The following is a 14,071-nucleotide window of genomic DNA, read 5'->3' on the forward strand; positions in this document are numbered from 1 at the left end:
TCCACATTCCTCTTCCACCCCCTCTCATTAATCCTCATATCCATCGAAAAAAGCTATTGTATGAAATGGGTACAGATAAACATAATATTATCTTTTACTTGAGTATCATCGTATTGTTGATCATTTGGGAGAGGTTGATGCCTTTTCGTCGGGCTTTTGAGCAGCATCGGCACCCTTTTGTGTAGCATCTGCATAATTTGAAAAAGGTCAATACCCCCCTTATCAAAATGGGTTACCCTCTTTTAAAAACCTTACCTTTCCGTTCTGATTCTTCATCCACATCAATCAAATCATCATCATCCGAGTCGTCCTCATCACGAATCACGTACGATCGTCGCTCCTCAGCACGAGATTCAGATTTTTCAGTGGGCTTGGTGGTCTCAGGTGCTGTCAATACAACGCTATCACCTGGAATGTTGTCAGTGATTATGCTGTGCCACTCACTACAAGTTCACCCATACCTTCAGATCCTGTGTCGGCCGCAGTGCTATGTTGTACACCAGGTGATGGTGTTTTTCTTGGAGGCATTTGGGGAGGTTGCTCATTGTTGTTGTTTCCTATAAAATGATACATACGGGGTTAATCAAAGCTACTTTTATACAACATGAGAGCTTGCTTACGTGTATTGGATTCCCAGAATTGGTCATCGCCTGCCAAGCGCCGTGCTAATTCCTCGTCGGCACGAATTTGAGCATCGATTGTGTCGTTACCTCCTTGGCGTTGGTAAGGTGGGTTGACATGGATAACACCTGGTTGTTGTTGCTGTTGTGGACGTGCCGTTTGTGCATAGACATCATTGTCAGAAAGATGCAAAGCTGAGACATCACCCGCTAATAAATCATCGCCATCATCACTGGGTAGACCTCTATGTGAAAGTTGTCAGTACCTTATATAGGTTGCTCCTTTATAAAACGTACCTGTATTGAGCATTGGTGGTTGGCATCGAAGTGCCTTGGTTGGGGCTACCACCATTATTGGCACGGCTGGCTTTGAACTGATTGTAGAGATCCATCACCTTTTTCTTGGCAGCTATCAACACGTACGTATGCCATATCAACAATCCAAGATCCATCATTTCACGTCACTAACAACAACAACTTACCATTTCCAGCCTCCACAACTCTTTCCTTGATGATTGGCAAATCCTCTAAGATAGCATAACATGCATATTAGGTCGACATCTCGCAATATCATGTATCCTTTGTTTCATTTTACCTTGAAAGTTAAAGAGAGGTTGATCATCTTCAGCTTGTTGTTGTTGACCTAAGTTGATTGGTGAAATGAATGAAAATTAGCTTCAAATCATGCAATGTTGCACATGGCTGGGACAGATCATTACGTACGTTGATAGCGCTGTGCCCGTACACGTTCATCCTCCAAAGCCAATTGTCTTGCATACGCTTCATCCATTTGCATTTGCTCTTCAACAGTACGAGGTTCTTGTGGTTGCTGTTGTTGTTGTTGTTGTTGCCAATAACCATAAGGAGCTTGAGTTTGGGTTTCTGTTTGTGTGGGTCTTGGGGGCATGGGTGGTGCAGGTACATCTTCAGCTGTTGCTGTTGGCTCTGTTGCACGTTGTTGTGGACGTGGTGGCTCTTCAGGTTTGTAGTTGGGATCAGACATGCCGAGAAGCACTTCGAACGACCTTTCCATCTGACCACCTTGGCTAGCGAGAATGGCTTCAATAACCTCCACATCGATGTCAGGAAACGCTTCCTTCAATGTACGCACAGGCTCTGAAAGCTGTTGTTCTTGCTGTTGCTGTTGCTGCTGTGGAGACTGTTGTTGTGGAGACTGCTGCTGTTGTGGAGATTCCTCATGCGATGTTTCTTGCTGCTGTTGAGTAGAAGGCGATTCAGGACTGGTAGTAGGATTGGATTCATTTGCACTTGTAGCAGCAGGAGGGCTGGTTGCAGATGAGGTGACGGGGCTCTCCTTGGTGCTATCTTGTAAAGGAGACGACGACTCGTGTTGTGGAGACTTGGTAGACTCTTGGTCTTGTTGTTTTTGTTCTTCCATAGAGAGACTTTGTAGTAGAGAGGGAACAAAGAGAAGCAGCAATAAAAGGCGGGACAATAACAATTCACATAGCGCACTTTATGCGTCCACACACATGGCCTTATCACACACATGTCGTAAGCCTTATGCCAAGATGCATCCTCTTCACATGCCAAGAATTCTTTCCATAATTCAGGGAATGATATATAGACAATCTTTATATTGAAACGTACAAAGTAGGTAAAAGGACAAAGTGGCGTGGAGGTATGGTGAAGAAAGCGAAGATGATGACGATGACGGGGTGTTTAAATGACAATAACGAGTACCAGTAGAATAATGAGGACAATGATCAAACAACATATACAATAGCCGGATTTTGACTCTATATAACATTCACATGAATACACCATCGTGTCATTTTCCCTCTCCTTAAACCCTACCTTCTTCCTTCTTCAAGATGTAAGTTACCCGGTTCATAGCTCGTTTCAATCTGCCCTGAGAACGGTCAACGTGATCGCCAAGATCATCCAAGATCCTAATAAAACCTCAATTGTCAGCTTTCAATCGTTTCCATAATCCATCCATCATCATCGCCAAGACTCACATGGCTTGATCCTCCAACTCAGTGTTCATTGTTCCGGCAATTTCTTTAAGATTGACCAATGTTCCCGACATGCTATCCAAGTGTGTATCTTGTTCTTGCATCATGACCTAAATAAAACACATGAATACCCTAACCCTTATGAATGAAGGAAGATCCATCTCTCTCTCTCTTACCATTTGTTGCTGATTTTCATCCTCAAGCAGGTTGTCATTATGATGACGAGAATTGGATGCTTCACCTGATGATCCCTATACAAAAATGAAATCACTTAGGACACCTTGTACCCTTATCCTGCTCATATCTCCCTTACGCTGTCAAAATGCTGCCATTGCTTGGCTGGAGGATTCGCCATAGTATTACGGATAGTTTGTATCTTGTTACGTGCTTGGGTCAAAAACGAACGACGAGAGTTGAGATCGGCTGCTGTCAGGTTGAATTTGGAAGGATTGGCTTGGGATACTGAGAAGGCTTCATCCAAATCGTCTAGATCCTGTTCAATGGCTTCGAGTGACGAATTCAACTCATCTGCCGTCCATAGCAATTCCTGATTCTTTGGGGAGGACACTGTCTGCTGAATCCGTTTCCAAGAGTCGAACAATGACGACGCATTTTCAAGCGCATCTTCCACTTGGCTAGTGCATTCACTGTGTTAGATAGCTGTCGACATGATAAAATAAAGACGTAGATAGGCTTACTGCTTCACCAAAAGAAAAGGGTCGTCCTCCATGCTGTGTCGAAAACGGAAAAGATGTGTTTGTACCCTGCTCCTCCTCCTCCCCCACCTCCACCTCCTCCGATAAACTGCATAGCAGTAGTATCAAGCTGAGCATCAACATTGACATGGATAAGAGACTCCTCGATACATTGCTAGAATGAATAAAAGGGTTCGTTGACTCAATACCTTCAAATGCCTCATTCGAGATGATGCACTGCCAATAGAAAATTCATGCAGCGTACAACGTGGTATTGAGGGGCGAATTCATACCACGCATTGGATACGATGATAGCTTTTCTTGAAATCTGCTGTTGGAGCGTAAAGATCACTCCTTTTGAAACCAATACATGCGTGTGCGCAATGATCTCTAGTAATCATCCATGTAGCAAGGAGCAATATGGATTCAACTTTGAACCACTCTCTTCAAGCGATGTACATAGCCAATCAAAGGCTGTTCGCCTTGGCTAGTAACAGTCGTATCGTCATCCTACTTAGCGAGGTATATCTAACTTGTGTATGTTCGCTTGATTCAAATCGCGCAATTGGTTTAGAAAGCCTACGCATAATGCCTATGGAGGTATAATGCATGAGCACATGATTCTTAGTCTCGATACAAATGTCACATTTACCTTTGAGAAAAATACCTTTTCGCACTTGAAAACGTTAATAGAGCTGCGATTGTACGTCTGTTTTTTCGCCATTCAGCGACCTTGTTATAAACGTTGCACATACAAATAGGATCAAAGATCATTCAGCTAATGACGCTCCTCGTATACTACTACCACTTTATTCTTGCGATTGTTGATTACACGACCATAATGCAATTACTTGACGGATAAAACAAAGGGCGTCTGGTTTCGCCATACGTTATCCAAATGTCAAAACGGTGGCCATCCCCGGCATTGTATCACATTGCACCATTGCTACCCACGCTACAACTATGCTGACTGCTGGGATAATGCACCAAACAGGAAAGGAAAAGAAACCTGAGTTGGCAGCTTGAGTACCATTCTAGCTGCACCACCCAGGTATTGTCGCATTATATTGGTAGCACGTTGAGAAAGTATCCCAGCATATATAATATTGGCTGTGCCACACTAAAATCGCTTGTGTTTATTCAAGTCAAGTCAAGAATGAGCAAGCGGATGATGGCTATCTTTATTTTAATAACAATCAGCCATGCAGCAGCGACATCATTACCATACAAAGAAGATAAACAAACAAAGGTGCACTGGCCCATTCGTACCATCTCTGTGGATCAGCAGCTTTCAGGGGCAACTTCCTGCCACAAACAGCAACTTGAAGAAAACAGCAGAAGCTTGCTTTTTGGGCGCTTTGCGTTGCATTCATTTTGTGAAGCTGCCCGATCCATGAGAAGCTCAGCAGCAAAAGGAAAGCGAGCTATTATGTATGTCGGCAAAAGAGAAAGTAGGATTCTTAGATTGATATTATCAAGAGACGAGACTTGCTGAACGTAGACAAAGTTGCCCAACATGGCACCATGGGCTTAACTAGATAGGTGACACGAAATTCAAATGACGGTTACGAAAGATGACTGGAGCGTGGGTACAAAGCGTACAGGGCGTTTGTTCTTTCCCAACAGAGAAGGCTGTTTTTGATTGAAATCGGCGATTGAGAATACCAAAATGTCACTCCTCCTCCCCTTGTCTCTTTCTACGCCGAATCGGGTCTCTAGTATAAGAATTATAGAGCCCCCAAGCTTCTCACATGCTATCTGCTACTATAACCATCTTGCTGTTGTTCTAAGCAAAAGTCCCTTCTTTGAAGCTGTGATGGATGGTGTGGGGACAAAACAAACGCTTATCAAAAATGATAAGGATAAAGGCTGAGAAAAGGCATAACGACATCCAAAATAGTACAAAACCCCTCACAAACGTGTCCAGCACCATGTTGCATATCTAGGACCCTCATTCACGACACAGCCCAGATTTTTGGGTTATGAGTTTTGATACTCTCACGATCGTCATCCATAGCCTAGGAAGTAAATCGTGCGAGTTGCAAGCATAAAAAATGAGATGCCACGACATTTTTCTTGTGTCATGTGATAACCTGAGACGACATATGACATCGACATGTATTTGATACAAGTCCGTGGAGGTCGTTTTAACGATAAGGTATGTATGGCTCCATGTACAATTGAGACACTTTGTTGATGCGAGTGGTGGTGATTAGCATAAAACTGTCAACAAGCTGTCATAATCAAGTGGCGTTCGGATAAATAAAAAGCACGTTGCGATTACCTATATGGAGGGAAGATTTACAAAGCTTAAGTCATCTCAGGCACAAGGTGGCTCTGCAAGTCATATACACGAGGAATTAGTGGTTACTTTGGGATGACACAGACCAACCCTTTTTACGCGCGCACAAATTGCCCGAGGAATAGAAAGAAGAAGGGAAGGGGTGAACGTTAACTATATCTGGAACGCCTGTGTAATGCACTACAAATGGCCGATGATCTTTTCCCATCGTCTTGTGTTATGTATGTGAAGAGAAGGATGTTGTGGATGCAAAAGTTATTAAGAAAAGTGGGAAATGAAGGATACCCACGCAAGGATGGATGTCATTTTGGCTACAAAGTTGGGAGTGATTACGTTGCTTAGTCGTGGAAAAGTGCAAAGTACTAGGTCAGTTGATCATGCAGCAGCAGCAGCAGCAGCAGCCCCATAGCCACATTATGCTCAGGCTGACTAAAAAGGGATTCGCTTCAGATGGTCAAAGCGTTGATCCTCCGACACCCACGCTGATGATGAGCAGGATACGGTTTCCATGACATGGTATTTTGACATGTGCACCGTGTGAGGATACATGTTGAAACAAATAATCACCCTATGCGTGTTTATTATTGTGATGGGCAGTATAGATTTATAATAACATGATTTACGATTGAATATTGTGATGAGATGAGTCCTTTTCGTGAGTGTTATCCGCGTGATCACGATCGAGATGTCACTTTTGGCGCTTGATGCTAGGTCACGCGTTGCACAGCTGACTCTTGTCATAAAAAGGGCTCATTCGCATTGGGGTCGTACTTATTTCCCGTTCTTCCTCCCAGTTCTGTTCAGAAGCGATATTTTTACATGCCAAACACTTGTCTTTGACGTTTAAAAAGGCTCTACAACATTCCACCATTCCATTGAACTACTCGCATGTCGACTTACATTGCAACACGATCCGAACACAAGGTACAGTATCAGTCAAACAAAAGCTGTCATTCTTCCCTTGTATCTCATTATTATCGATTGTAGATGCGTGTGTTTAGCCCAGTGATCCTTTTCCATGACCATCAATATGTCAAGGAGAGCACGGGTGGTCTTGAGCATGTTCACATTCCATACGGCGATCCTTATTATGGCCAACTTATTGCCACTCACAAGAGACGTATTCATGAGATGCTTGAGCATAATGGTCGAGTCTGGGCTGATATTCGAGGTACGTTTATTCATTCAAATGGGGGCAAAGATAGGCTCACTCACTCTATGTCATGATTAGATAATGTAGAAGTACGGCCTACATCGCCGATACCATCATTGGCATCTTCTCCGACACCACCATTACATCCATATGATGAGCCATCATCTCCCACGTTATCCATCACTACTAGTACTACTACTACGCATCATCGCCGTTATCATCCTTATCACCATCATCGACCCTCCTCAAAACCTTCTTCTCGTCGATTCTCATCTTGCTCTTTCAATGCACAACACACCGCTGGCTCGGTTAATGGTGCTGACAACACATCTGTATCATCCTCCTCATCTATACCATCATCACCACCTTCACCTCCTCCTGCCACGGTTACCGATTATGCTCGCAGAGCGAAGCAATCACCAGGACCTGTTACTAAGCGACGTCGTGGAAATCTTCCCAAAGCCGTTACTGCCATATTACGTGATTGGCTTTCCAGGCATAAGAAGCACCCTTATCCAACCGAAGACGAGAAGCTGGCTCTCGCACAACAAACCAATCTCACGCTTAACCAGATTAGCAATTGGTTTATCAATGCTCGACGACGTATTCTTCAACCCATGCTACAAAAAGAGCACCAGGATCGAATGCTAGGCCATTTACAACAACATCCTGGCGAAGAGGATGATGACGATGAAGATGTCTCTCCTACTACTACTACAAGCCTGGGTATCTTATCTTATGGTAAGTTGCGGAGATTCACGATGACGGGTGGTGGTGGTTCTTTCCATTTGGGCAGTTTATTAATGGATAAAGTAGATAACATGCGTCGCGGTCGTAAGAGATCCACCTCATCAGAACGATATCCACGGCGCACAGGCCATGGCACAACATTGCGCCGCAGATGATTGATCTATTTTTACACCATCCACTACTCATCCTTTCACAACACACACACTCTCACACACACACGCACACACACAACATTTTGCACATGACAGATTTGTGATTCCTATCCCTGCATTTACTATGATTCCTTTCGTTTTCCTCCTTTGTCATCAAGTTGCTGGCTCCTACTATCTATCTTATTTGTGTTCTATTCTATTTCACCATATGCTTTGTATATCATTGATAGAGATCATCTTCCTGCCTACCCAACCCATGTAATTATCTTTATATAGCTATTTGCATTATTCATTACATATTACAACAACTATTCAAAACTGATCCTGATACACGTATGCATGTGGGACAAAGAGCACGATATGATTAAACGTGTGCATGATTTCCTTAAAAGCAAATTGGGATCTAGGTCCATTCAACATTTTTTACGCCACACAAAGAAGCAACTAAAAGCTTAGCTAACCCTTCCTTCCCACGTTCCTCCTAAGAATATGAATGTGAGTGTGTGTATTTGATTCAACTTGGATCATGTCTATCAAACAGGAAACTGGGATCACGTTCTTTTGATCTCCTTGTTGCTGTGCACCTCGCTCTCTCTCTCTTTCTTTTTCTTTTTTTACACATTGGCTTATCCGTTTTTACCCCTTTCTCCCTAAAACAAACGTCATTTCCAGGGATGAGCTGCTTACTGTCGTCATTGACATTTGGGAGTAAAGAAAGATAGAGATATCGATGATGTGATGATGTGCTTCTCGACAAGTTCGGACAGCCCGTGTACGTCACACACGTGGGAGGACATAGGGAGGATGCCATTTTTTACAAAGCGTTCTCGTCTTCTCCTCTCTTCTCGACAACAATAACAACCTTCTTCTCCTTCCCGATACCACTTGCTCTTAATACAATGTAAGTTGGAAGCGTGTCCTTTATTATACACAACGTGAATGGGTTGGCATGACGCGGATCACAATGGATCTGGAACCCCGCGCGAATGGAGCCTTCATTGCTAACACTTGGGTTGTCAACGTGTCTAGATTATCACCATGTCTGATACCAAGGCCGTCATCAAGAGCGCCGACATGAGCGATGAGATGCAGCAGGAGGCTATCGAGTGCAGCACACAAGCTCTGGAAAAGTTCAACATTGAAAAGGATATTGCAGCTCATATCAAACGCGAATTCGACAAGAAGTATGGTATGTATTGTTGTTTGGTTGATTCTGCCAAAGGGGGGGGGATGGTGATGAATGGCTCTTGTTGTAGCACAGGGCCATCTTGTTCTCCTATTCTTGTTGTTGACATGGAAACTCACATGCTCTTTTTTCATTGTTATCTCTAGGCACCACCTGGCATTGTGTAGTCGGTCGCAACTTTGGTAGCTTTGTTACGCATGGTATGTTTGGTTGACATGGATACGAGATGAGGGGAGATGTATATTGATATAGATCCTATATTGTAGAATCCAAGCACTTTATCTACTTTTACCATGGTCAAATCGCTATCTTGCTGTTCAAGTCTGCCTAGATGAGATATAGTTGATTGTTGGGTAATTGTTCATCCTCCACCACCTCCACCTCCTCCTCTTTGTCTATTGCAACACAAGAAAGAAAAAAGAACATATTCCACATGTGACCGAAACACAAATTGGCTCATGCGTACAGCACCAGGTGTTCTTTTGTGGAAACTGGGAAAGGGCGGCAGTATGAAACAACAAACAAATGTGTGAGAGAGAGGGAAGAAGGGTGGAGAACACAGCTTTCACCAGGGAACAGGAATCGGATCTCATTGGCTCATTGTTTTCGCAATCCCTTCATCGCGTTTATAAAAAGAGGTGCCGATATCGATCGCTTTCATTACTCTCCCCGCCCTCCGACAACATTTTTTTCTTATATTATTTATTGTCGTGATGTTGCTGCTCATTATTTCAGCTATTCAGGTGAGGTGGATGATTTGATCCATGCCATGCGATATACTCAATGGCTTCTCATCCAGGCTGTTCTACAAGTCATGGTGGTGGTGCTATTTGGCTTTTGCCTCACCAAACTTGGATTCTTCACAAATGACAAGCAAAAGGTAAATGGTATTCAATTCATGATTCGTTCAATGGCTGATTTCTTGGCATAGTGGCTATCCAAATTGAATCTTGTGTTCTTCACGCCGTGCCTGATGTTTAGCAATATTGCATCGACTATTTCAATGGAGCATCTCTTGGCATTCTGGCCCATCCCAGCCTTTTTTGCTGTGTACGCAACGTTGACATTTACAATGGGCAATTTGATGGGACATCTATTCGGGTTAAATGCACCTTATCGCCGCTTTGTGCTAGCATGTGCCATGTTTGGCAACACCAATTCGCTACCGATCGCCATTATTACTAGTTTGGCTGTCTCAGAAGCAGGCAAGACATTGTTTTGGAACGAGGAAGATACTCAAGAATCGGTTGCAGCAAGGTAAGGTTGGAGTTAATCCATGCATATATGGAAGGGTGTGGCTATCGGGAGAAACACTGGAAGGGAGCTAATCGATCCATGGATCTTTCTAAACACTTTTACAGAGGTGTCTCGTACATTTTGTTCTTTGCTATCTTTGGCAATTTGCTGCGTTGGTCCTACGGATACAGCCTTTTACAGAAACTTCCAGAGGACGAAGAGGAATTCAACAACAACATCGATGACGGTGCCTCGGGTCGTTCCTCATCTGCATCGTCAGCCACAAACTATGGTGCAACAAACGATGCAGAACAAGGTCGTCGTCAAATGCCGGATCGTACTTTGAGCTCGACTACGCTGACAGCTGCAATCCAACCAGAGGATGGTATCAAAGCCAAGGCAAATCAAGAAACCAGCTCATTGTTGCCTACGAGTACATCGCCATCATCGCCCACACAATCCTTGTCTTTTAAGGGTATTGTTATTCAAGCGATCATGCGTATCCATAGTTTCATGTCGCCACCCCTTTATGCGGCGTTTCTCGGTTTGCTTGTTGGATTGTCACCTCTCAAACACGTCATGTACGATAAGGACTCCTTCCTTTATCCTTGCTTTACAAAGGCAATTGAATCGTGTGGTCGCGCCGCAGTCCCTTTGATCTTGACATGTTTGGGTGCTCAGCTGACAATCATTTCACAATCGCAACAACCAGCATCACCAGCCATGAAAAAACCTGTTTTTGTTGCTATTTTGGTGCGTGTGATCATCATGGCTTGCTTTAGCGTTCCAATCACTTGCGCATTCGTCATCTATGGATCACAATGGAGTCTCCTTGCCAGCGACCCTGTATTTATTACGCTTATGATCGTCCTTGGATGTACACCAACAGCCATCAACCTCGTGCAGATTACTCAAGTGAATGCCATTTTTGAAGAGGAGATGTTACGGATGCTGTTTTGGAGTTATGGCGTCGTTTGTGTACCTGTTTGCACTGTGGTGGTGTTTGTTGCATTGAGTGTTGTCGACAAGCTGCTGTAAACATAAAGCTTCTACCCCCACCTCTTGTAGCATTGTTTCCCCCCTCATACATTACCACATAGTGTACATATAAACCTTTTTACTAGCATGCTTGAAACTCATTTCATACCCATGGCTCTTATTACCATCTCTTGGAAACATACCTGTGCGACTGTTACGTTCATTAGATGAAAAAATAAAAGTTATCTAAACATCTGGAACACATACATCGGTCTCTTTAGCTATGTCGCATAAACATACACAAACAAAAGGACGCATTGTATATAGCTTTTGCCCGAGGATTGCATCAAGATGTTTGAAAAGGTGTATCTACTATACGAACAAAGTGCATCATCTTTCAAGATGTATATGGGGTGGATGGTGTTTGCTTGTTTCACAGGGCTTTGCATCTTTGACGATTGCGTACATGCGGGTTTTTCATTTAAAATGTTGTCCTCAATTGACAAGCGGTTGTTGCAGGTGATCTAGATTATCAATGTCAAGAATGTGCATCAGATGGGAGCGGGTTCCAGTTTGCCATGGTCAGTGTGTTGGAGGCTGCATTGGCATGCATGTTTGTTTTTGCAGGGGTTATCAAATCACGGGACCTTTTGACAAAGTTTGGCGCGCGCACATCTCATGTGATATACGTGGTACTTCTGTAAGGAACATCATCCCACAATTCGACACACTTTGTGCGCCAATGGGCGTTCTCTTACAAACAACCTGCTTCTACTGCATATTATTGCATCTTCCAAACTCCCTTTGTTATGAATACTGCATGGTTCGAAACATGGCCCTTTGAACCTCTGCATTTACTCTTAAGCTGATCTATGCACCTTGGGACCAAAGGGCATGTTCCTTTTCAAATTACAAGTTACTTTCATGCGGCGTATGGTTATATAGTAGGCTGAGATCATAAAAATCTCAAAATGCATTGTCGTCGACGACCACTTTTACTTAGCAAGAGAAAAAGTCATTGGCTTAGAGTCCTCTTTCCACCTTAGTTTGCTCATGACGAGCATTCAACCACGATCCACAATGAAAGACGTTGATTAGAGTAATGAAACAATGAAGGATGACGCCATTGTTGAATGCCTTATACTACAACCAATGACTTCTTACTATCAACAGCATAGATTTCCCTAGCATGATTATGTGTGTGTGTGTGTGGTAATGGATTTCTAGCGCTATGGATCCAGACGTGTATTTGAAAAGCCATGTTTTATTATAGCCTAGATCAAAGATCAAGAAGCAGCCGTACACTAATACGCGCTTGTTGATGAAGGTAATGGTGATGAGATAGCCAAGTATGACAATGAGGTTGACGTTTACCCGATACCATTAGTCAAGTTTCTTACACAATCGCGTCGATTTGGCTTATTCATGCGGATTTGACAGTTCTCGAGAGGTACAACTTGGTCGGTTAAACTCAGCACAATTGAATTTGGCTTACTCATGCCATTTGATTTGCAATGCATATAAGGGCCGCCCGCTTTTCATGTGCTTACCCCGCATCATTTGATTTGATATCCCTTATCCCATAACATGCCAAACTACCAATTCGAAACCGTCAAGGTCACCGTGCATCCCGATGGCGTCGCCCATGTCGAGCTCAACCGCCCAAAGAAACTCAATGCTTTCAACAACCAGTAAATGCCGCAGCTTTATTCAACTTGAAAAACGCAATCGTTGACTTCGTTGTTGCTTGTTGCTAATTAGACTCATTGGCGACGTGCTCAATGTGTTCCGTACTATTTCCGATGACCAAGACGTGCGCGCCATTGTGCTTTCAGGTGCTGGTAGACTGTACACGGCTGGATTGGATTTGAGCGAGACCCAACTCAAGGATAAAAGCAATGGTGATATTGCTCGTTTGACGTACGCTAAGCGACATCATTTGCAGGTAGATGTTTACATTGCATTTGGTATCCAAGGATATGTACTCATGCATGGTGATGAAACTATGTAGTGGTTCCAAAGCGCGTTTACTGCTATTGAAGAGTGCGCAAAGCCTGTCATTGCTGTGGTCCATAATGGCTGTATCGGTGCTGGTGTTGACATGGTAACCGCTGCTGATATTCGTTATTGCACAAAGGATGCCTACTTTTGTGTCAAGGTACGTTGCACATCATTGGCATGGTCTCTTGAAACGAAAGAACAGGAACGTTAATCGATTTTAATATAGGAAGTCGATGTTGGTCTTGCTGCTGATGTGGGTACGCTTCAACGTTTGCAAAAGATTATCGGCAACCAAAGCTTTGTGCGTGATGTATGTCTCACAGCTCGCAAGTAAGTATATGTCTACTTGCCCTCTTGATGAATATCTTCTTATTGTATGATGATAGTGTCAAGTCGGATGAGCTTTTGCGTGAAGGTGTAGTGAGCAAGGTGCTAGATACCAAGGAACAGGCTTTGGGTAAGTTTCTTTATACAAGTATCCTTTTTCTCTGGTAGGCTTTTCTTTTACTTATCAGCATTGGGTTTCATAGATGAAGCATTTAAGACCGCACGTTTGATTGCATCCAAATCCCCTGTCGCTGTTTTGGGAACCAAGTGAGTCAATCAACTTGGAGCGGGAATACAATGGGAGGATGAGAGAGACATTAACATGAATGGCGCAATAGACATCTCCTCAATTACTCGCGTGACCATTCGGTTGCCGAAGGATTGGCTTATACCGTTACTTGGAGCTCTGCAATGCTTAACACTGAAGTATGGATTTATTCTTTTTCATGTACACTATCTATGGATGATGATGATGATGATACTAATAGCTCTCTCTATGCATTATTAGGATATCCCCAACTCCGTTCAAGCCTTCGTGACCAAGCAGCCTGCAAAGTATTCCAAGTTGTAGTTGTATTAGTAGCAGCAGCGTAGTGTCTTAGTAATCAATGTATATTACCATGTTTCAATGCACTTGCAGACCCCATTGTCGATGATGCGATAATCCCCATAAGATTTGAAATAGTCACGCG

The 14,071-nt window shown here is 43.4% G+C and overlaps 6 protein-coding genes across 6 annotated transcripts; 4 read left to right on the forward strand and 2 right to left on the reverse strand.

Moving 5' to 3' along the window:
- Positions 1 to 120: 120 nt before the first annotated feature.
- Positions 121 to 2,019, reverse strand: O0I10_009818 (uncharacterized protein; the record flags this gene model as incomplete). The annotated part of the gene is made up of 8 exons (XM_058489804.1): positions 121 to 188; positions 256 to 408; positions 462 to 557; positions 621 to 865; positions 918 to 1,029; positions 1,103 to 1,147; positions 1,216 to 1,263; positions 1,344 to 2,019. The coding sequence occupies 8 exons, from the start codon at positions 2,017 to 2,019 to the stop codon at positions 121 to 123; spliced, it is 1,443 nt and encodes a 480-aa protein (XP_058339426.1).
- Positions 2,020 to 2,303: 284 nt separating this feature from the next.
- Positions 2,304 to 3,329, reverse strand: O0I10_009819 (uncharacterized protein; the record flags this gene model as incomplete). The annotated part of the gene is made up of 6 exons (XM_058489805.1): positions 2,304 to 2,380; positions 2,439 to 2,533; positions 2,603 to 2,709; positions 2,776 to 2,850; positions 2,913 to 3,234; positions 3,298 to 3,329. The coding sequence occupies 6 exons, from the start codon at positions 3,327 to 3,329 to the stop codon at positions 2,304 to 2,306; spliced, it is 708 nt and encodes a 235-aa protein (XP_058339427.1).
- A 3,155-nt stretch (positions 3,330 to 6,484) lies between these two features.
- O0I10_009820 (uncharacterized protein) lies at positions 6,485 to 7,654 on the forward strand (the record flags this gene model as incomplete). Its single annotated transcript, XM_058489806.1, has 4 exons — positions 6,485 to 6,520; positions 6,584 to 6,767; positions 6,828 to 7,490; positions 7,566 to 7,654. The coding sequence occupies 4 exons, from the start codon at positions 6,485 to 6,487 to the stop codon at positions 7,652 to 7,654; spliced, it is 972 nt and encodes a 323-aa protein (XP_058339428.1).
- A 1,035-nt stretch (positions 7,655 to 8,689) lies between these two features.
- O0I10_009821 (dynein light chain 1, cytoplasmic) lies at positions 8,690 to 9,168 on the forward strand (the record flags this gene model as incomplete). Its single annotated transcript, XM_058489807.1, has 3 exons — positions 8,690 to 8,840; positions 8,984 to 9,037; positions 9,104 to 9,168. 3 exons carry the CDS (start codon positions 8,690 to 8,692, stop codon positions 9,166 to 9,168), a joined length of 270 nt encoding a protein of 89 aa, XP_058339429.1.
- Positions 9,169 to 9,606: 438 nt separating this feature from the next.
- O0I10_009822 (uncharacterized protein) lies at positions 9,607 to 11,111 on the forward strand (the record flags this gene model as incomplete). The annotated part of the gene is made up of 3 exons (XM_058489808.1): positions 9,607 to 9,717; positions 9,769 to 10,094; positions 10,199 to 11,111. The coding sequence occupies 3 exons, from the start codon at positions 9,607 to 9,609 to the stop codon at positions 11,109 to 11,111; spliced, it is 1,350 nt and encodes a 449-aa protein (XP_058339430.1).
- A 1,527-nt stretch (positions 11,112 to 12,638) lies between these two features.
- O0I10_009823 (uncharacterized protein) lies at positions 12,639 to 13,950 on the forward strand (the record flags this gene model as incomplete). Its single annotated transcript, XM_058489809.1, has 8 exons — positions 12,639 to 12,742; positions 12,813 to 12,996; positions 13,063 to 13,209; positions 13,279 to 13,382; positions 13,439 to 13,509; positions 13,583 to 13,646; positions 13,718 to 13,805; positions 13,888 to 13,950. 8 exons carry the CDS (start codon positions 12,639 to 12,641, stop codon positions 13,948 to 13,950), a joined length of 825 nt encoding a protein of 274 aa, XP_058339431.1.
- Positions 13,951 to 14,071: the final 121 nt, after the last annotated feature.

This window comes from Lichtheimia ornata (assembly GCF_029851405.1).
Source record: "Lichtheimia ornata isolate CBS 291.66 chromosome Unknown scaffold00060, whole genome shotgun sequence".
Taxonomy (NCBI): Eukaryota; Fungi; Mucoromycota; class Mucoromycetes; order Mucorales; family Lichtheimiaceae; genus Lichtheimia; species Lichtheimia ornata.